The sequence below is a fragment of the Hyalella azteca genome, unplaced genomic scaffold (genome assembly GCF_000764305.2).
Source record: "Hyalella azteca isolate HAZT.00-mixed unplaced genomic scaffold, Hazt_2.0.2 contig15244, whole genome shotgun sequence".
NCBI classification, from domain to species: domain Eukaryota; kingdom Metazoa; phylum Arthropoda; class Malacostraca; order Amphipoda; family Hyalellidae; genus Hyalella; species Hyalella azteca.
Window position 1 is genome coordinate 18,834 of NW_025945101.1, and position 23,901 is coordinate 42,734.

Sequence of the window (23,901 nt, forward strand, 5' to 3'; positions counted from 1 at the left end):
CAGACACGCAAGGTAACGAGAACATCCCACTAAGCGGCTTCAGTGCCAATGGAAAAATGCAAACTCATTACGTGTTGGGCATCCGGAAGTTGAAGTAAGCCTTTGACTTACTGACCATTTCTTTGAGAAGCTTCTGAGACTCAAATTCGACTCGACTGGCGGATGTTCCGTGTTGCTCGGATTTTCCAACAAAGATTTTCTCTGCGGCATGTATATTTTTTCATGATCCCTGTATGTTTTTTGATTCTATGGATGACAAGATCAAATTATTTCTTAAAACAGATATCTTTATGTCGTTTGATTTACATCGATAATAAATAAATATTTTCTTCTTGAATGAAAAAACTTAGCTCGCCTATTATTCAATAAATGTTCTTTTGAGCGATGATACTATGAAAGTCAGTACAGCGGAGTTTTTTAATAGCATTCATTATTATTTTATTTTTCTTTATCTGATCAGTTACTTTTACCAATTCTAACTTATTAATTTTATCTTTTGAATTTTTTTAGATTTTTGGTGATGGACACAACGTTATTTTTATTTTTTATTTTTGTGGTGGACACAAGAGTAGATATGAGAATTTTAGAATGAACTGCGTCAAGCAGTTCAAAACTCTGAACTTCTAAACTCAGTTCCACTGTGTCATTTAAGCTGTCAAAGTTCCGCACTACATTTAATCAATAAATTAAAAAAACATACTTTTTATTTTTACCTTCAAACTATTAGAGTTTTTCTGGGCCGATCGTCCTCAGAATGGATTTCTATGTTCAGAATCTCGTTATGAGTGGGAAAGTCTGTAGGATTTCTTTGATGAAGCCAGCAGAAACTAAATTACTTCACATTTTTGGCCGGCTATTTGATTTGAGAAACTCACGTTTCATCAAAACAACTCAAAAACCCGACATACAGGATGCGCTTCCTAAGGAATTTCTAACAATCTTCTACAAGCCTCCGTTTTTGTGTATTTTTTCCTGCAACACGTATTTCTATTAGCCGAAATTCTCTCGTAGCAAACGGCAAATATGAGAGGCCGCAGCGCCAAGTTGACTCTAAATTTTTACCTTGTGTTCAGTCAACATGGTGTAGTACGAAAGTAAATACAGTTATGATTTTTCTCAAAGCTTGGAAAGTTACTTCGTTTGTTGCGAACACAATGGCTTCGTCGACCTCAAATTAAGTTGATCAGGTGCATCTTTTCTGCTAGAACGGTGGAGTCGGACATAATAAAATGGTTCTAAAATGACAAGATTAGTTCACACAGTTTGAAAATAAATCACAGAATTCGAGACAAGACGAGAGCCTCTTAATTTATTGAATAAACTCTATAATAATAGTATTGATATCATTCTGTCCAGAGCATGACATTCGAGCAATTTTTGCTCTTCACTGATGGCACTGATACAATTCAAATAAACTACCTATTCTCTCCATCTTTTTCCCTAGGTTTGCAATAAAATTAGTTTACTGTGATAAATTTCCAGTACATTGTTAATCACTAATATATGCAATCTTTAATCGATCAATTGATAAACAAATCAAACGCGGAGAGAGTATGATGTTGATTTCGTTTACCGTCAATCCGTTTTTTGAAAATATCAATACTTTTCCTCCTTTTCGAAGCATGCAATATTTTATCTCTTAAAGCAACGCCTGGGTCTCGGTCGTTTACGAGTTTACTGCGGTTCTCAAACAACCCAAGATTGACGTCGTACCGAGTGCCCCATGATCGCTTACTGTATATGCTCTAGTAATTTTAAATGTCTATTTTCTTCTTAGCAAGTAACAGATACCTTACATGTAATAATAATAGAAGAAGGAGAATAAATGTACTCGTTTTGCAGTATTCCCATAATATTTCGGAGAAAGTCAATGTTGCAATGTGGGATGACCTGATAATTTGAGTAACAAATTATTCGTTCGAGTTTCTTTTTACTTTTCAAAATGAGCAGCGAATGATGGAAGCGAACGCAGTATTAAAATTTCCCCATAAAATCACTACTGTATAAATGTCAAAATACTCAACGAATGGTCGTTCATTTATTAACTCTGTTGGATACTTTGTATTTAATTGTAGCAAAATAACTGCTGAGATTCGTTAAGAAAAGTTCCATTGCATTTTAATCCCATCTTTTCATTAGTGGAAAAGATTATATTTTCCATTATTGTAGCAGGAACAATCGAGGATTGCTTCTGTATCTCATATGCGGAGCTAACGAGTTATATAATTAAAGGCGATAAAAAATGAAGTGCAGTGCTAGTAAGATTAGTACATCAATATTTATCTACCATCTGATCTCGAGTCCAACAGCAGACTTGCTTAATATATTGCTGATGCCTTGGAAGAAAAAGTGTCATCACCACCAATCTCATTTTAGGAAAACCTTCCAATGAAGTAAAAGTAACTTTGACAGCAAATTATTTTTTTTCGTGAAACCGTACATGATGGATTCTCTTTGGTTTCTTCAAGCAGCGAGGTACGCCTTTTCTCGACTTCAAATGCTCATCGGGGATCAGCCATTTGAAGTTTTGTTTGCCCAAGCGCGTCGAAGTATCTCAGCGGCTATATATAATCGTGAAAGTATACATATGGGGTGATTTACGGAAGCTTCCTGTTTTACATTTCGCTCCAAGCAGCCAGTAATTGTGGGAAAAGGGCGCTCAGTAATTCATATAAATTGTAAGATCATGATGTTTTGTGTCCCACCTAGTCGGTTGCCACTATGCATTGGACAAGGGAGCAGCGTGCGTTTGCTGTCGAGGCGTACTTCTGAGACAACATTATGCAGAGTGCGTCATCTCCTTGAGAAATTACATTCTTTGGCTAGCCCCATCCTCCGATTTGACTCCATGGGAATTTTCTTTATTGAGTTATATTAAATAAATAGCTTATATCGACTGTCCAAGGATCCAACCTCATTTGAAGAACAACATACGCCAAGTCATCACCAACATACACGTCAATATGCTTCAGCGAGTTGAACAGAATTTCATAAATCGACTAACTGATTTCATTGACAATGGGGACCGTCATTTGCCCAATATGATCTTAAAAACTAAGTGATACAGAAATTCAGGTATTTTTCTAATAAAATTCGTATGTAAGTGATATTTTTGCTAGTTCAGTTTTATTGAGCTTTCAAATCAGAGAGTTTCCGTGAATCAACCTGTTTATATATTTTTTTACATATTTGTAACACATCATCATTTGTAGAGGTAAAAACAGAACTGAATGACTCAAACCTAAAAAATATCATTTGCGTTACCGTATAAATAGATAAAAATTCTTTGCGTATAATGGAGAAAGTGCTTGACACTATGAGAAGATGTCCTAGTTCCTGAAACTGACCTAGGACTTCATGACAATGCAATTATATTGTGATGATGAAGCATGAAGTGAATAATAGAAATTGAAGTGCGGACTCAGTCCTAACCATAGATACAGTGACAGCTGCTTGTGTATACACAAAAGCGAAACAAATGAAATATGACCAGCATAATCTATTTTAAATTACGATATGTCTCACATTATTAACATTATATATATATTTCAAACAAACTCCTGCAGTTGCGTTTAAAGCGAAGAGTGATTTGTTCGACCATCTGCTTAATTCTATACAAAGATGACACATAGACAAGTTAAGTATTTACAGCTTAAAATGCGAACAGCTTTATAGATTCGGCATCGATTGGTATTCTCATATAATTCAGTTCGATGCATGATATAGTACACATTGAACAAATATCCGGAATAACTATTTAGGTAGAAAGATGTTGCAGACAATGCTGCACTTACCACTCGAGTGGCACAGAGTGCAGAGAGTAAACTTATTATTCAAGCACGTTATCTGAACCTTCATGATCATGTGACGAGCGTTGGTCAATTGGCTCCTCGAGGTATTTCAAGTACGCGTCTTCGCTCGCGTCGACCATCACCAGAGGACAGTCGCGGTCCACGGGGGATGCCATAACTATAGCAAAGGGTGACGATTCCGAGGAGGGGCACTGGAGAAGCGGACTGACGCTCAAAGGGATATTCATAGACCTGTTTTCATGTCCCATCGAAATTTGATTTGATTTGGATTCGGCATCCTTAGCACTGTCATTGTCGAAATCGAGGGTCTTGATGACATCAACATAGCTGTACTCGTGCGGTGGACTTTTCTTGAAATCTTTGAGTCCGCCGTAGTCGCCACTGAGCTTCGTATGCAGCAGGCTCTGTGTTTGGCATCTGTCAGCTCTGCTGGCACCGTAACTGGGAGGATAATAGGCCAAGTCATGAGCAATGCCCCCGCCGGTGCAAGACCGCATGCCAGATTTCACGCCAGAACTCGAAGAATGGATCATGGAGTTGGTGATGGAGGATGAACGCGTTGAAGATCGACCGTTGTCGTAGCGTGTCGTAATCGTGGATGCGGGACTGGGATTTTGAAGCGTGTGAAGTGCAATTGAACGACCATGACCTGCGGGAATAGGGTAATATTTTTAGTTTCATGTATAAAACGTACGTATATGGGCCGTTCAAGAGGATCAATTTTGATGTGAACTCTAGCCGGATGACTTCGAGTCCGAGCTTAAAAAAATATCTAAACAATGTCACATACCTACAAACGTCGCTGCTGATATCTCAATAAATTTTGAACAGCACTGTTATGTTGTTCTTCGAAATACGCGTAAAAATCTTGAATTTGGTGACTAGAAAATTACTTGAATTTCTGATTTATTGTTATGTAATTATCATAATTTGTTTCCTTTACTTCAATGCAGTTAATTGTCAGGAGCTGTTGGATCTTTCTTGAACTAATATTTGAATAAGGAATTTATCGCATTAGTTTAGGAAAATTCACCTCATTTCATCTTTCCAATGATCATTAAGAAATGCTTCAGCCTTAATACTGTCGAACAACAGTTGTCAGTATTAAGTAATTTACGGAAACCGCAGGAGGGAGCGAAATTCTATGTCAGGTGTTTCTCTCAAAGTTCCGAGAACATCCATTGATGACGCAGACTAAGTATTGAGCATTAGAGCCTCGGGGAAAAATTATGTTTTCATCGCTGGAGAACATCGAGCTCCATCTTGTGTCAAGGAAATCCTTTCAAAATGTAAATTCAGTACGAAATACTGGGAAACATGTTTTGAAGCTCGTTTAAGCGTCCTGCTAACCACATTTATGTTATTTATATGTGCGCAACCAACAAGCAAACATGTTGACGAATTAGTCGATACAATCCAATCAGCTGCCCAAACACACTAATTAGAAAATTATTAATTAAAAGCAAACGATTTCAAAAAACGAGGAAAAATATCATTTGAATGAGATAATTTTCCAAACAAAAATTTTCACTAAATTTATAATGAACTACACAAAACCTGTAATGCGAAAATTGAGAAAGGTTGGAGGTCCGCGATTATTTGTTTGTTTAATATATGTCGCTGATCAACAGCACGGCCAAAATCGAAGGCTCGTTTCATTGAATTTTACGTATTGATTAAAATTGTGCAAGAATGTAAAATTATTACAGAAGTGCTATATGTGATAAAAATTATGAGTAGTTTCAGACAATTTAGACATAGATCCTACGTAACATAAAGTAATACGTCTTTGCGCTTCATTAACTAAACTTCATATCAGATGTGTAGAAATTTATTGATTACTCTGACTACACGAGATAAAGTCAAATGTTGAAAAATGAAATTATTGACTTTGACTTTCATGAAAGCCAATTAGCATTGGACAAGCCAGGGTGCTTCTGCATGATCAAGTCAGCCAAAATTAACCTGCGCAAAGCTCACGTTTTCCCCCTAGTTCCTTGATTAAAAATCGGGTCAAACTCTTTACATCTTCGAAGAGAGGTTAATTGAAGCTCAGAAGTGCGGACTCGGTCACCCGGGACGACGAAGTCAGCGTTGTTTGAAGTGCCAGCCAAGCTGAAAACTTTTCAGAGGAAAACAATCGACGATATCGCATTAAGCTCCTCTGGTTTTACTAATCCATTTTAAGTAGAGGAAAGTGAGTACCCTTTAACGTATTTTTTTAGCAAAATACGGCAGGTGTTCCTTGTACACTTTGTCCTCTGATGAAATTGAGAACTTAACTCCAGTTTATCATGACAGCTTAAAAAACTAGATATAGTTTTATCTACGTGATCAAAATAATCAAAGTGAAATGCATACAAAACGCTATTATTCTGAAAGATTACTGAACGAGAAATATAATTGATTAATTAAACTTGCGAAAACTAGTATTTATTTAGAGTATTTTCGTTTATGGTTTTCCTAGTTTAAATTTGAGATCTGAGATAGACTTTTGTGCTGTTAATAATATTTTAGTTGCGAAGTGCAATACTTAATTCGTTGAAGCCCCCTTCTAGAAAGAATGTGAAGTGTGGGGATTAAATGCAATTCTTTCAGTAAATCTTATCACTATAGGCCCATGCTCATTTTCGTAGTAATTTTTCACCTTAAATTCATTTCCAATAAAAAGCTTAATTATGAAACTTTAATACATGTAAGGGAGACACACAATCTAAAGAAATTAAGGAGAATGAATTAAATACGTGTGAGCCCGTACAAGAACACTCAAAATAGGCTGGCCGTAATGATTACTTTCTCGCTGATGGAGAAAGAACTGATGTGCAACACTAACCCTCTTGTTCTGGAAAATGCATTTAATTTTAGCAGTGCGGATTTGTCTTTTCCCCACCGAACGCACCATTTAGGGAATTTATAGAACATTTCGTCAAATAAGCACCATTAATAAGTCGGAAATTTAGCGAAGAAAGGCAAACATTTTATGGATAATGATAGAGTTCTTGCTTGCTCTAGGAATTTTAAAGAAAGGCAAAAATTTTATGAATAATGATAGAGAGTTCTTGCTTGCTCTAGGAATTTTAAATTCGGAATGAAAAAGAAAATTCGGATGAATCACCATAGCAAAGGGGAAGCTAACGCAGAAGAAGTTCATCTACAGCCAGACGGAACTCACCAAATCTCCTGGGGAATTCAGGGCTGCCGCTGGTGGAGTAGTAGGTGGACATTGTGTTTCCAGGGCGTAGAGACAAGGAAGGCTTCAACCAAGGTACGCAGGGTAAGCAGCGGTAGAACACCGACTTGAAGCCATTACGGAAACTATAAACATAAAACATTCTTCGTTAAACTGGACAGTTTTCCACCTTGCGAGTGAAGAAGGGCTTGCGTCATGTCAGGTCAAACGCAAAGGCATAAACAATTTACTTATTTTATCCGTTACATCTCCGTACAGTTACTAATTCATGCGCTTATTACATCCTCTATACCTCTTCGCTTCGATTCAAATGTAGTAATAATAAAGACGTGCTCGTGTAAACCATTTTCTTGCACAAGAAAATAATTTATCGCTAAAGCTAAACATCAATGAAATTAAAAATAAATCTTATTGATAATTTTTTCAATACCAGATTTTTGAAACGCAACCGGCATATTGTGAAATGGTATAGTGACTTGATATTCTTTGAAATATTCAGTTGTATTAATTTTAAATGAGAATGCATAACAAGTGTTGAATTTCACCTCTTCACTGCCTGCAATCATCCATTCAAGAAATCGTGCCTCAATTGTTTCTTTTGTTCTAACGTGATTGTGATAGTCGAGAAACAAGTTAACTTTAATGGTAATAATTTCTAATAAACTGCTCATTTCTCAGTAAAAACTTGGAAAATCTGTATACATACCTGGGACACGTGGATTCAATAATTAGCTCATATGATAAAGTGCTGCGTGTAGAGAGTCTGGTTTCTTGATAAAAAAGTATTGTTTTTAATAAAAAAATTGAATCTAGTACGTGACTCCCGTATAATGTGAGTAGCATTAATTTGCTGATTTTCGGCCATGATGATCATATGAAAGCATGAATATTTCACCCGCATACACGAGTATTTTTTTATGCCCTTTTATGATGAACTTGTGGAGGCATTGAAACGAACATTGCGCACATCAAACTAGTGTGTTTTGTGCCTAGAAAAATCAATATTGAAGCGGTAAACAAATTACTTTTGGTTGCCAAGTAAAACAATTTTGATTAGCTTTACGGTTTTTGAACTTAATTTCATTTGCAGCTAGTCTCGAATCAATAAACTTTTATTTGTGTTATTGGGTGAGATTCAGCCGTGTTTTGTATTGTTTGGAATTCAATTTATTTCTTCAAAGATGTGTTTGTTTCATAACGAAATTTATTATTTGCAGCTGAACAAATGGCTGTTCCGTCAATTTAGTTATGAAGCTTGGGTACAGAATTAAGAAAAATAGATGTATGAAATCATTTGATTCTTTTGCTGATTTTAGAACAAACATTTATCACCGTGTATCCAATCCAATCATAAAATTGAATGCAATTTATTCCATGACTTATTAAAAAGGATCGAAGAATTGTGTCTAAATTTTCGTAACAAGACTCCGAACAAACCATGCAGCTATATGATTCTCTCGAATTTTCATACATTCTTGGGGTTAGCACTCATCTCATCGCAATAGATCATTACCTACCTGAAAAATAAATATTTTTTGATCTTCATAAATCTGGCAGTCCAATTATAAGTTGTGTGAAAAACTTAGGTACATGGGACCTCGAGTCTAAGAGCATTAAAGTAACCTCCAGATTCATGTGACCAACAAAAATATCCTATATAACAAGCCTTCTGCGAGATTTGACTTTTACCATCACCCAATTATGTTAGTATAAAAGACACTTCTCGAAAAGGCATATTCAGCTTTAGACATGCAAGTCAACAATAAGGAAATCTCTGTCCTTTGAGTCGGCTGTTCACTCAGCATAGGTCGCGCCCCAAGAGTTCGTAAGAGTCTGAGTTTTGCATATAAAAAGTCTCTTGCAAGATGAAAACAAGTTGCAAGCAGCCAAAATTTTTCATTTGGTTTTGCTAAATAAAAATGATTATTGACGGAACCTTTTGTATGAGTGCACGACCTTTCTGAATTGCTATTATTTCCGAATAATTAATATTACGAGAGATAATCAGGATGTAAATAAAAACATTATCTTCCATTGAAGTATAGACTTTGATGTAATTTAATCAGAACATCACGTGGGAAAATATGAATCTAAACAGAGACGGAGCTACGCGAGGCGAGAAGAAGACGAGAGCCAAAAATATTGAATTAAATTTTTCGTGGAAACATTAATTCCTATTCGGGAATTTAAAAAATTGTTCGGGTATATTACAGCCATGGGTGTATTTCTAGTTTATGCAACCAGTCGATTTGAACTAATTTTTTTGCAATGTAGTGGATGTTTAAAAACATTTAATAAAATTGATGGAAACCTTTCCGAGACAAGTAAATGATGATGAACTTAGATGGTTCGATAACACAACAGTACCATAAATATAATAAGCACGTATTAAAAAAGACATACATGATGAAAAATAATTTTATAGAAGGTTGTGAATGTTCAGCACGTACCAGGGTTACGAATTTGCAACTTGATGCAACACTTGTCTTGGAGTTACGACTTACTTTTCGTTGAGCCAGCAGTAGATGATGGGGTTGTACATGGAGTTGCTCATGGCTAGCCAGTAGATCAGCAGGTAGATTGTTTGCATGTGCTCGTAGCCGTTTATGTAAGGGAACTGTGAAATTCGTAACATCGCAACATTATTATATAACGGACTCATTTGACAACGTTCTTGATATATATGACCAAATCTAATGTTATAAGGAAAATTTTGTCTTATCAGCTTTTTAATTTTTAGTTACAAATAACAGATTAGCTTTTCCGGGCTTGATAAGTATTTCTGTTTTACATTTCAGAAACCCATACTTAATGTTGATTTCAAGCGTCCAACCCAAAAAGGCTGTGAAATTTGAAATGAAATTTCTTATATAATCAGGTTCAAGCTTGTCTCTTATGTTGTTCGTTCATGTTACAGAAACACTACGAGCTGTAATAAAGGCAGGTTCAATAATTGCTCCGAATTATCTTTTAGCATTGCCTAGAGTAGCTCAAAATTTTGTTTACAATTCAAAATTGGCAGGTAAGCTGACGTTGCTCGGGATCGAAAATCCCTGCAATTTTATAATCCTCATAATAGCAGTTATTCTGTTAACATTCATGAGAATAATAGTAATGTATGCAAGTTGAAAAAAATCCGTTCAAACCCACACCTTACAAGGAACTCTCATTTGACTCTAATTCAAATTATGAAAAAAATAGTTTTATGTGCTTCACAAAAAATTATCAATAAAAATGGAGGAATAAAATTTTAATTTGTACCCAATCTTTTCCTTCCAGCTTTGCAATGCCATTCTTTGCTGTGGGGATGACGGTGCACCTTTTCACGGTGAATACATTTTCGTCTCCGGGCAAAATTCCGATACAAAAAATATCGTGGACAAGGAATTAAATTCAATTTACAAACAACCTTAACCAATTTTAACATAATTTCACATGTCAGTATATATCAAAGTAGAGTATACATCAACATAATATCAACATAATTCACATGTCAGTATATATCAAAGTTGAGTTTAATAATACGTAATGGAAGAAATAGTAAGGTTGGTGCATTTTGAACGCGTTCACTGCGTCCTGGGCGAGCGTTCAAAAATCTCATAGATTTCACTAGACATGGCAGGGCATAACATGCATATGTAGGAATTGAATTTTCTCATCGTCTCTATTTATAATAGATAATTGCTGAGGCCAGAAGTTTTACAAATTTAGCGATTCATAAATGAAACTGCCTGACATAGCGTGAGTATGACTTCGATTTCAGCAATTTTGTTTCCTCACACAACGAGATTCGGTTCCCAAAATCTTTGCGAAGTCGTATAGCAAAAATGAGTCTTCCAGAGTTTTAAAGTGGCTGCGATGTAGACTTCGAACGAGCGACATGACCCCAGCTGTCATCCGTCTCATTCTGCAACTTTTTCCATTATTTAATGTGACATGAGTCGAGCAGACAAAAGTTCGAATGTACTCTCATAAAACATGACATGAGAAATGAAGAAAGAAGACTTTCCTCACGGCTCTTCGCCTAAAAATTGTCCTTCTGCTTACCATTTTTTCATGAATCTCCATCGGCTAAAATTTCCATCTAATAAATCTAGTCCGGAAACTACGTCACACTAAATCTGAACGGAGCATGTGAACCAGGCCGCCTTTACGTAATCTAAATGGCAGAGGTAGAAGAAAGACGGGCATTTTCAGAATGAAAAAGCGGACCGCCAATGCGTTTCATATTTCGATTAAAATGTAGTGAGCAATAAATCCTGCTATGAATTTTCTCCTTTAATTAATTTGTTCCGTTCATTGCTTCGTTTTTATTTGGAAGCTTCAATTTAGCCGAGCATAAACGATTAATTACCATAGCCCACGAATTAATAACGAAAACAAAGACAGCAGAAAAATTAGGAAGGATGCACGTCTGATTCGCACATCTCTTAACCTTGTATTCCAAATATTGAGTGCACACGTCTCTTTATCTTGTAGTCCAAATATTGGGACAATCAATGAAACTGACATGAATTTTCATGAAGAAGGCTTGAATTTATGAATTTTCATGAAGAAGGCGTCAGCCTGTCTTGCCAACACAACCTAATGTACGGAATAATCATTTCATTGTTGGGCGAACGACTAATGTGATCCGCACGAGAGCTGCTCGAGCGCCATCAAAGCGTCCTGCCCTGCGCTAATGAGCCACCAGCACACATGATTATTCAGCCTCTGCATCAACTATGCAATATCAACATGAAACAACATCCATACTTCATAGTTTTATCATTGATATATAGTGTGATATAGTGTGTGTGAGTGTGAACTACACGGAAAATCAGCAGTGATTGATTTTTGAAAGAATGATCATTTATGAGCTTATCTATGAACAACGACTCGAACCATGAAAACTACTGTTCTAGTCCTTCTTCTGAAGTAAGTTATTTGTTCAATGTGAACAAAAATCATAAAAAAATGTTATATTTATAAGACGCATACGGTTCTAGTCCTTCTTCTGAAGTAAGTTATTTGTTCAATGTGAACAAAAATCATATGAAAAAATGTTATATTTATAAGACGCATACGGTTCTAGTCCTTCTTCTGAAGTAAGTTATTTGTTCAATGTGAACAAAAATCATATAAAAAATGTTATATTTATAAGATGCATTAAATTAAAATAAACTTCAAATGAGGACGTACGAAGTGCGAGATGATGAAGTAGAGTTGGTATGGCAGCCAACACACCCCGAACATCACCACCACCACGATCAACATTTTAACGACCTGGGGGCATAAGAATTCTTTGTTAAACATCAAACGGGAAGTTAAGCAATAAATTAATTTCGATAAATAATAAAGATATAATTGTTGAGACGTAACCGGGTTACTTTTTTCGCAAAATAAATCTTCGAATGTCCAATTTGTCCATAATTATGTTAGATTAATATTTCAGTCATTTTAGGGGTAAAGATTGTGGCAACAGCTGATGTTTGAGTACGGGAAGTGATTTTCTAGTCATCAGGAGTATTTTCGTGAACGGCGTCACTGTCTTGTCGTGAACGGCTCCAGTGGCTGTAAAATCAGCCAATAGTTTTGGTAAGTTCTTAGCCCAATCGTGCAGAATAACTGAATAAGGTTAGTTGGCCGGACTTCCTGAATTATTAGTGGTTATGTATCAATGTTCATGTCGATTCCTTGCCTTCTCAATTAAGTTTCATTCATGTTGCATTAATGTTCAGTGATTGTGTTTATGTTTCAGTTGTTCTACCTAATTTTCATTTATACTAGTCAAAATTTTGTTACATTTATAGTCTGCATCTGCTTCATACTTCTTTAGTTCCCCAGGCATTCCTCTGTCGCATTAACTATACAATTCTTACATTAATTATATAATTGAGTGTTTATAATTTGAAGTTTAATAGACAATTGCATCGTTCATTCGTCTTTCACTTGCCGCTGCGCTAATATTTAGTTGCCAGAGAGACACAAGTATACGTAGGTGTGAATAGATCTCAAACGTAAGTGTCCCGACAACAGCTTTGCTTAATAGTTAAAAGTTCAATTATTTATTATAATATATTTATAAAATATATATTTATAATAATTTATTATCTAGCAGTGAAAATAGTTATGAGGTAGCAACCTAAGTCCATGACAACATAGAAGTCTGAAATAAATGGTATATGATGCACAGTATTAACAAACTAGATATTTTTAATGGAAATATTCACAAACTATTGATGAAAGAAATGACCAGTTGCTCGTCTCATCATAATTTGCAAACATTTTCAAACTAACCACAAATTGGCTCAATAAAGGAGGACTTGCATACTTGGCAGTGTTGTGATCTATTCGTAGCTGTGGCATCAGTTTTCATTCAAACAATTTATTTCCATTAATTTATATAATGATGAAAACGTGTACAAGGCAACGTACAATATTGATCATTAAACCATCTAATTTGAATAGTTTAAATTTTAACAATCCTTTCCATTGCCTGTTCAAACGTTCCATTGGCTTCACAAACCAGGAGACGAAATGTTTGAAACTTGCTGCATTAGTTGAACTCGTTAATGAACAAGAAGATGTTCTCTCCAATGGAATAATCTTGTTCGAATTAGCTTGCTTCAGCAAAGTTAGTCAATTTTGGAAGCTCGCCTAAAATTAGACCAACACAAAGCTCATTTGCTGTGAGATTAAGGATTCTTTCATGCGAGTTTTTACTGCAAGTCATAACATGTTCTCCCCAAGCTCATTCAAGTTAATCAAGAAAATCCATGGCCAGGTCCACGAATTGAACTCACGCAGCTTCTGAGTAATTAAACTAATTGGATGATGAGAGCAGTTTTAATTTTACCTCATAATATATTTGTGCCAAAGTATATAGTTGTTATTATTAACCTCAGAGATATGCGAGTAGATATTTAAATATAAGTTCAAGCAAAGACATATACATATTCCCATCAAGGTAATATGATCACTAACCCCAATAGAATATCAGATCAAAGATAGTACTGGATTTTTATTTTAATGGAGCAGTTGATATTTATAGTCAGTTAAACAAACGAATATAATTAGATATCTCGGGTAAAGTTTAGCATCAACACCGATTTTTATTTTTAGATTGCAATGGAAATAACTATAGAATAGAATAGAATAAAATTAATGCTATGGACAGTCAGTAATGGGAATCTGTGCCCAATATTACGAGCTGAATGTGTTCAATAGTGGCTATTGAGCACTATTGAACACTATTGAACACTATTGAAAACTATTGAAAACTAATGAACACTATGGAAAACTAATGAACACTATTGAATACTATTTAACACTATTTAACATTATTGAACACTATTAAACACAATTTGAACACGGACAGCGATGAGCTAACCTTGCGTTTGGCTCGCGAAGTGTCGCGCTGGCCAGGCGTCGGCTCGCCCACAGCTTGACTGCCCCAGAGCAACAGCCCCATCCTCGTGTACGTCACGGCCATGCATAACATGGGTACGAGGTACGTGATCACCGTGATCAAAACGTTGTAGCTGCCAAAGAAACAGACTAGTGAGGCCAATGCTAGAAATTTAGACTTATTTTGTATTTATTTTAGAACGACTTATATATTTTGTTACCATTAAATAACTTGCCGAAAGTTGTTATGCCCAACGTAAGAGACTATATATATTGAGTTGATTGAATGTTAGAAATTGGATTGGATAACGGACTTTTCGATTGCGCATGAACGTGAATATTTCGGTGTATATATATTTCGGAATATATACCTTTCGGTGTATGAGGAAAATTATGGTATATTGTAAATGGTCATTACCAAATAGAATGGAACAGTAATTTGTCAGCTATATTTGCTCTAATAAAACACGGACAGTTAGGTACTGCACGAAAGATATACTAAAACCGGAAAATTGGAAACAATGTAAGGCCCGATCTCGGCATGCAATTCATTTTGATTTTTGGACGTTTGTGGTCACTGCAGAATTTGCAAGTATCTACGCAATGCAATCCTAGTTTCCTCCCGAGTGATCGTTTAATCGTTACCGGTGAGCGTTTTTTGCATTAATTTACTTTCAAAAGATATTACAATCGAAATTTGATTATGTGACGAATTCTTTCATGAATGATGAACACAGTGTCGACATTTAGTGTTTGGCCAAGAAATGTTCGTTTCAATATTTCTAAAGTTTATTCATTGCGACGATTCTTCTTATGAATCATTTATGCCATTCTTTGAAAACTAATAGAATAATATATTATATTTTTAATCAAAATTCAATTAGTAATGAATCTGTAAGGTTGATTTTAATTTTCACGCCGGATTACATCATTTAGTTTTGTAAAATTTGATCGTATCCGAGACAGATTGCATAGCAACGAGTATTTTAGTTCACATAAGAAATATTATGAAGTCGGAGTGCGTATACAAGACGACAATGCCAGGTAATCGAAAAGTCAGTCGCTGGCGTCGGCTTGGCCGTAACTTTCGTAATTGAATGACACCGCCGTACTTGAAAAGATTCCTGATTTGGGCCTTTAAGAACAGAAAAGGTGCCGTCGGAAAGTTTTTCGAAAATACGGGGCTGCATTAGCTGCATGCGATGTCAACAAGAGCTTGTTATGAGTTGATGAGTTCGTCTATTTTTGGGTCCTGAATTGCTCGTGCATAAAACAAGTCCATATTTTGAAAAAGATATTTTGCCAGAAGCTGGATAACATTTTGCTAGTTTCTACACGTGCCGGTCAGGGTTAAATTTCTAGAAGAAAACTCTCTAGTGAATCTAATTAACGCCAAATTATATTTTTGCAGGGCACTAATTACTCTCACTTTTTGACAATAGTTCCATTTTTAGAAAGAATAACAGCTAAGTCATTCAACTAAACAGTGAAGGAATCTAAGCATTTTTAGGAAAAATTGAGTAGTTAAATTAATGTTTAGAGCCATAGAATGAGTTCGGCCTCCTTGTGATAAAATTTTTCGTCCTGGTAAATGAATGCGTCAAAGACTGCATATCAATTATGAATGCAAGTGTACAAAAATTTAATTGCTTCATAATGACGAATCAATGCATTCTCATTGGTAAAAATTAACTTGAGCTCAGAAGTTTTAACTATTTTAATATCATTGTATTTTTCCACTTGTGAAATTGTTAATGAATTCTTCCATATGTGAAAATTTTCTAAATATTTTTTCTAAATAACATTACGGTGTAAAATTCCGTTATGAAATTTTTGACAACAGTCACACACAGTGGCAGGGATAAAAAAAATATAAGGCAGGAATATTTTTAAAAGAGATTCATGGAACATTGGACGAGACCATTTGGTTTGATAGACTCAATCATAACCCGCGAGAGACCGGATTGCAGAGGAGACGTGTCATTAGGACGGATGGTGACGACATCACACGTCGTCATGGCATTGTAAACTCGTGGTCAGCTAAGCTGGGAATTGGGACTGAAAACAATTTAATTCTAAAATAAGTTTTATGGCACTGAAATTCATTCATGGTTTATTGTTCAGTCATACTTAAATTTTTCCATACAAATAACGTATTCGTTATAATATTCAAATAACATCAACACGTTTGAACAATTTATTTGCCTAAGAGAGATTTAAAAACTCGTGCAACTTTGTATTTATATTCATGTTTGTATCAACATGTTCTTATATAAGCTCATTTAACTTATTATTTTCATTCAATCGCGAAATGAATCAATATCTTCGTCTGTGGATCAAGATTGAAATCCCTATTGATTTTCATTTTACAAATAAGAATTCAAAGAAAGTTTATCCAGCACGTAACCAGATTAAAATGTAAGATGATCAAGTAATCATGATTACTTCGCGATATAATTTGACAATAAAATAATGAGATTACGTTTTTGTGTCACACGAGAATGCAATTACAAACGATGAGATATGACTTCGCACATCGTAATGATAATGGAATTAATCAAAACCATCAACATTTTGCCTCATAGCTGAAACCTTAATTCACAGGCGTAAATCCTGTGACATCCCAGAACAAAAAAATCATATGCCCAGGTTCACAATATAAATTTTTCGTTGTTTATATTAGCGACTTACATAAACTCCAAGTCCAGAATCGCATCCGGAGACTCGAAGTGACAGACCGTCCTAGCGCTGCTCGACGTGTTCAGTTCCTGTAAGTACACGAGAGAGTGAATGTCACAGACCCATGCTGTAGTAAAAGGCGTAAATCCATGCCGCGACTGCTGTAATAAAATTTACTTTAAACTAAAAAATTGCACATTTCAAATAATTTGCTCGATATAATGCGACAGCACAAAATCTACTAACAAATGTTTTAAAACTTTATACAAAAATGTTAAATAATTTTATTAATTCAAGTATTTGTCCAAAATACTATATGCCGTAAAAGTTATTTGTTCCTTTTCTGTATTCTTTTGCCTACGCTTTCGATAATTTCACAAAAAAAAAATTTATGGAGAAACAAATATTACTTTAAAGTGGTCTGTTGTGATACAGAAAGCAGATATGTCCTTATGAAGATTGCCATAATGCAGAAATGACGTTGGAAATGGAAATGTAACATCCAATTTCAGCGATCAAAAGATTCTTAATAGTTTTGACTGGGAATAAATTTGTTTTTGGAGTGAGATGGCCATAGCTGGATTGTGCTTTGAGCGTTCTCAGTGGCTCAACTGAGATTGGTTTCGCTGCTGAGAAAATTCTTCAGCGTAGTAAGTTAGAGATATTTTCAGAAACTTTTCATTTTTTTTCATAAACATGATATAAGAAACTTAGTTTTATAGCGCATTAAAATAAAAATTGCCAATATAACAGTAAAAAGAACAATACGTAAGTTTTTTTCGTTCAATTTAAGAAACAATAGTTCGTTGGTCACTGTTTACCGCAAGACGGACAACAATCAAAAAAAAATTCACAAAGTCACCCCAAAATGACTGTCTGAATTCTTATTGCGATTACGTCAGAATTTAGAATTTTCAAAATAAAGAACTTGGGGACAATGTGTATACTATAACTGAATGAAATGTTAATAATCTTGCTGATCTTGAATTGATCTTAATGTTGATAAAAAAGAGGAAACTATCATTTTTAATCGCCTCTGGAAGTTTCGAGGTAATTAGATTTAGCGTACGGTATTGTGAACCCAGCCGTTGTAATTTTCAGAATAGTCAGATTTCACAGTCATTAAAGACATCGGGGTAATTAGAGCCATTAGAGTATTCCTGACATCACATCAATCAGAGTTATCAGTGACATGCTAATAGAGTTAAAGCAGTTAATTCAGTAATCGCAGGTATGGGGGGTATTCTTAGTTGCTGGAGTTACCGGAGTTAACGCTGCTATCTCATTTACCGTAATGGCGATAGCTATCGCAATTATCGTAATGGTCATAGGTTTCTTATTCTTCTAGATTGTTGTAACTATCTTAGTTATCGTCAGTCGTACCAGTCTCAGTTACCGTAATGATAGCAGCAAATTTATGTATCTCAATGTTCGTAATTATCTCAGTTATCGTAATTATAACAGCAAATCCAGGTATCTCAGTGTTCGTAATTATCTCAGTTATCGTAATGATAGCAGCAAATTCAGGTATCTCAACTCAATGTTCGTAATTATCTCAGTTATCGTAATTTTAGCATCAAATTCAGGTATCTCAATGTCCGTAATTATCTCAGTTATCGTAATGATAGCAGCAAATTCAGGTATCTCAACTCAATGTTCGTAATTATCTCAGTTATCGCAATGATCGCAGCAAATCCAGGTCTCTCAATGTCACTAATTATCTCAGTTATCGTAATTATAACGGCAAATTCAATCGTAATGATCGCAGCAAATCCAGGTATCTCAATATTCGTAATTATCTCGGTTATCGTAATTATAGCAGCAAATCCAGGTATCTCAATGTTCATAATTATCTCGGTTATCTTAGTATTTATCTTATCCCACAGCGATGGTGAAGAAGATGGCGTTGGGCAAGGCGAGCGCAACGGAGGCCAGCCAGATGCAGAGCACGATGAGCAGCGTAGCACGGCGCCCGATGCGCGTGCGCAGTGGGTACATTATTGCCCAGTACCTGCAACCAGAAATATCCATTGAAAATCGGAATTTGGTTATTGTGTAAGGTTGAATAAATAGACCAGTGACTGGGATGCAAAGTATCTGTTGACAATAAAAACATCTTTAATGTGTAGTTATGAATCAATACGCCAAAAAATGAAAAGTATCTGTAGTATCTGTAAACTGATGAAAAGTATCTGTTGACACTAAAAACATGACGGATTGGTAAGTATTAAAAGACAGAGCAGCTATTGAACACCTGATTGCATTGCTTTTATTCGTATACTGCGATAAAAAAACATTACTGGAAATTTTAACATGTCTGATAAAAAGTATTAGGTTTCGCATGGCAAAATACCTGAGTATAAAAACTGAGGAGCAAGCGAAAATAATTTCAATGTACCTACTAGAAGAAATGTATCAGGAAAAGATGAACTTGGACAATAGATATGAAATAACTGCCTAGGATATAACGAAACATTTAGATTGCCAGTTACTCAAGGAGTGAACATATCATGAGAGTTGTTTCAGTCATGAATTAGTTTAAAAAATATTTAGAAAGGCTTTACATAGGCGATAATGAAGAACGCAAGCTTGCACCACAAGATAAAGATAAATAAAAGAGTTCAATGGTCATCTCTAATTTCATTCTATTCAAGGCTGGGAATAAATGTTTTCTTTTTAACATTTACTATAATTCGAAAAACATGCGAAGATTTCCTTATGATTAAGTATCGTTGTTGGCTTTAGCCGTCAAGATTTAGGAAAGTTTTATGTCTCTCATGTAATCGAGTAACAACAATTTACAGTATTACAATTATTACGTATCATTGCGCAATTTAAGGTACGGCGGGCAATGACTGTATTTCTTTCAAAAAATATATATATTGCAGAAATTCAGTCGTGAAATTTGTAACTCAAAATTGATTTGTAAAGGTAAATTATTTTATTCAAAGTATTTTTTTTTTTATTTCACTGTAAATTTTATTCTCGCTTCTTCCAGTCTTCTTTTGTGAAGCTTTCAACCTCTAAACTTTTTTCAAACGACATAAATTTCGAAAACTTTGCATGTAACTAATGTTAGATTTTCTAAAGTCTCAAATTCCTTATGAAAGTTGCTATCCCCGCGTCCATAAATTCGGACCAGGGATGTGAAACCAATAAAACATTTCTCCTTACCCCGCAAATCTGAGGTTCAAATCACAAAGCTCCCTTGTTTATTCGAAATATATATATATATATATATATTGGAGCCTAGCGCAGCTAAAACCTTTCAAGACTTTCCCTTCGCATTTCTTGTATAGCAAATCCGCGCCCAAAGTTGCGTCGATTAATTGGTCATGACGGTGAGTGCTTTGGGATTGTTTGAGCTTGGCGCAATCCATCGTCGGCTTTACCCCTGCAAACGCCGCTGTTGACGAACTGTGTTTGTTTAGAGGAGCAGTCGCTGTCTTTCTTACTGGCATCTCCAAATGCACGCGGATGGCACAATATATTGTCAATCGCTTCGTCGCCCATCAAGTCATTGCCAGAAGTTGACACATCGTTGATAAATTATAAAAAAATTCAAAATTTATTTCTGGGAGTAATTTTCAAAATAGTATTTCATGAAAGCTGTGATATTTGCAAACAACAGCTGTTCCACTTCAGAAAAAAAACATTTCATGAAATCGAAACGAATAAATCATGAATCGTTGATTCGTAATTAAATATCGGATAAGTGAAATAAATTTCGTTGAGCATTCAGAGCCGAACAATTCATTCAAATTTTTTTGCTGTGAAACTTTTTTCTTTATGCTAATGAAAGAAGATATGTAATGGAAATTTCCATAGCCTACAATTTAACATGATAGCTTAGTGACTTAGTGACTAGCCTTAGTCAAACCAAACTAAATATCTTAGTAACGTACATATATTTATTATTAAATAATATTGCATAAATAAATTAATCATTTTATCATTTAAAACTCAATACACAATTTTTACTAAGCCGTTCAAATGGTATGACTTGCAGCGCTAAAATCAAACGAATTCCTCAAGTGCTGCCGACCGCTTTTCCGACAGATTTGCTCAATTAACTGGCCAACTGCATGGGTTCTTTTGAACTTCAGTGATGGTTGAATGTTGAGGTAACTGAATATTTAAACTTTTATTTAAAGATAACCGAGATTTTTTATTGAAAATTGGACTGCATCTACGGTCTAGTGGGACCTTCTCTCTCAAGCAATACGAAAACCGATGTTTTTAGAGTAGTCATATTTGTAATGATTAATAATTTGTAATGAATAATAATTTGTAGTGAAACTCACAATATTTTGTAGACATTTAACAGACCCACTTGAAACTAGAGCTTGCTTCAAAGTTTAGATTTTTGCAAGTATTTACGGAAGTATCAAGTGTCGTGGGAATGCAATATCTTCATTATAATAAATTTGCACACTCGCGTCTTCAGCGAGGGATATATAATCATATATTATAATATGTGAATGACCAGCAATCTTTGATTTGCCGCTATCAGACTCAATAAAGAATTGTTATTTCCTGTATAACCTTAAAATACTATACTTCAACAACATAAAACTTTTTAAATAGAAGTGTGAACTAAAATTTCGCATGAACGGATAGCATTTTTCTCTAGATGTTTATACAGCAAGTTAATGATAAAATCAATCAGAAAATCAAGAGACATTATCCCAGTAGCGATTCACTTCTTGCCCAAATGTGGGACGTCCTAACTTAATTTTGCTTGGGCAAACGGACGTATCAGTGCTACATGTAGAGAGTGTGTCACTATTTGTACATCTTTACCCATTCATTTTCTGAGTGAGACTTTCGCGTTGAGCAAGTAAAATAGAATTGAGCGTCAATAGCACCACAAAATTTTATGCGTTTTCTCCTTGTTGACAATGAAAACAAAGGTAAAGAAGTTTTTGCAGCTGCAACTGAGACAATTGCTACAGTTATAAATCCCAGAAGCGCTCCTCGAATTAAGTGCCAAGGTAAACAGGAAGAGAATTCAAGAACTAGAGAAATGCAGTGACCAGTTCAAAGAACGAAAATCAAGCTGAAAGAAGCAGCATGTGAAATAGAAACCTTTAATGTAGTTATTGAAACTTTTGACTTCAATTTAGTAATATAGGAGATAAAAATTACTGAAAGCCTTCAACTTATTTTTAGAAACAGACAGAGAAACCATATTTTCAGGGTAAAAAAATTCCGTCATCTGAAAATAAAGATTAAGTTATAAGAAAAAATATAAATATCAATTAGGAAGTAATGTTAAGTTACAAATGCATTTTCAATTATTTCTTTTGGGATTATATACGATTTTAATATTCATACTCACCTGTCGAACGAAACTGCCATGAGAGTGAAGATGGAAGCGCAGATGGACAGGACAGCGATGAACTGGTTGAACTTGCAATAAATATAACCGAAGGGCCAATGCATGTGGAGCATGAAGATAAAATTGAATACTACGTTGAAGATTGCGTTCATTGCGTCAGCAATGCTCAAATTCACGATGAATATATTTGTCACAGACCTCATTTTCCGGTCAACTATTACGATGTAAATGACGATCAAGTTACCGCCCACGGCCATCAACACCATCGACCCGAAGAGCAAGTACCATAGGAACTGCGTATACCAAGGCATCAAGAAATCTTCTGCAACAATGACCGACATTTCCGGGTCGGTGATGTTTGCCCAAGTTTTGGTCATGTTGAAGTCCGCCATTAGGGAGCGAATGAAGATGTCGCTGAGGAACACTTAGACACGGACGCCTTGTTGATGAAACTGAAGTTCGTTGAGCTGCTGGCATAGGATAGCTTGGTTTTAATTGGTGCTCATGTCTGGTATATTTATGTCATTAAGTCACAATAAATAATAAGCTAAAACAACATCAAATTTGTTTCACGTCCTGGGGAGACGATTATCGTCGCCTCACGTGACAGGAGTTATTCCCCTGAGATTAACAATCCTTAGTGATGTGTGGATTGTTTATCGGAGGTTAATCATCGGTAGTAAGTTGTTCACCAGAGATTGATCATCTCGAGTGATGAGGAGATGTTGATTAGAGGTTGATCACATATGCTGAAGAATAGTTGATCATATGGAGGGGCGAAGAATTGTGCACCTGAGCTTGATCGTCTGGTGTAATTAGATATTGTTCTCTAGAGGTTGATCCTCTGGCGTGACGAATAGTTGATCATCTGGAGCGACAAGGTGTTGTTCATCAGAGTTTGATCGTCTGTAGTATGATGAATTGTTCGCCAGATGTTAATCACTTAGATTGACGAGGAGTCGTCCAGCAAAGAATGATTGTTTGTAGTGATTATGGGTTTTCCTACGTTAGTCACTAAGTATTTTACTCGTATTAAATGAACCTCAATTAGATACATGTCGTATTACGTTTGGAAAATTTCTATGGACGATGTTTTAGCTACATTACTTTTCTTATAATTTTGACACAGTTAAAAATCATGAACGCCTTGACTTCAACCTGAATGTCGTCGTTTTTAGTAAATTTTCAGTACATACTCTGCCAGAAATTGAGTTGAATTTTGGCATAAACTGTGGGAAACATTTTCACTGGGCTTTCGCAATCACCGACTTGAGCAGTTTTGAGCTTGGATCAAAACAATTGGAAAGATAATAGCACGCTTATTAAATGAAATTATTGACTAAACTCTATTCATAAAAAAGTACACACGCAGTGCCCACAAGACATCATCGACAGCAATAATGTTAACCAAGTATTTTGCCTCATTTCTACACGCCACAGTCAGTCTTGTGTGAAATGCTGTATTTGGCACGGTATTTGTACCATGCTAT

The 23,901-nt window shown here is 35.4% G+C and overlaps 1 protein-coding gene across 1 annotated transcript; it reads right to left on the reverse strand.

Annotated features, from left to right (window-relative positions):
* Positions 1 to 1,864: 1,864 nt before the first annotated feature.
* LOC108683332 (tachykinin-like peptides receptor 99D) lies at positions 1,865 to 23,257 on the reverse strand. Its single transcript, XM_018172638.2, has 8 exons — positions 22,412 to 23,257; positions 18,955 to 19,081; positions 17,083 to 17,159; positions 14,375 to 14,525; positions 12,184 to 12,267; positions 9,507 to 9,619; positions 6,985 to 7,127; positions 1,865 to 4,461 (listed from the first exon to the last, which is right to left on the reverse strand). Exons 1-8 carry the CDS (start codon positions 22,801 to 22,803, stop codon positions 3,830 to 3,832), a joined length of 1,719 nt encoding a protein of 572 aa, XP_018028127.1. The 5' UTR covers positions 22,804 to 23,257; the 3' UTR covers positions 1,865 to 3,829.
* Between the last annotated feature and the right edge of the window lie 644 nt (positions 23,258 to 23,901).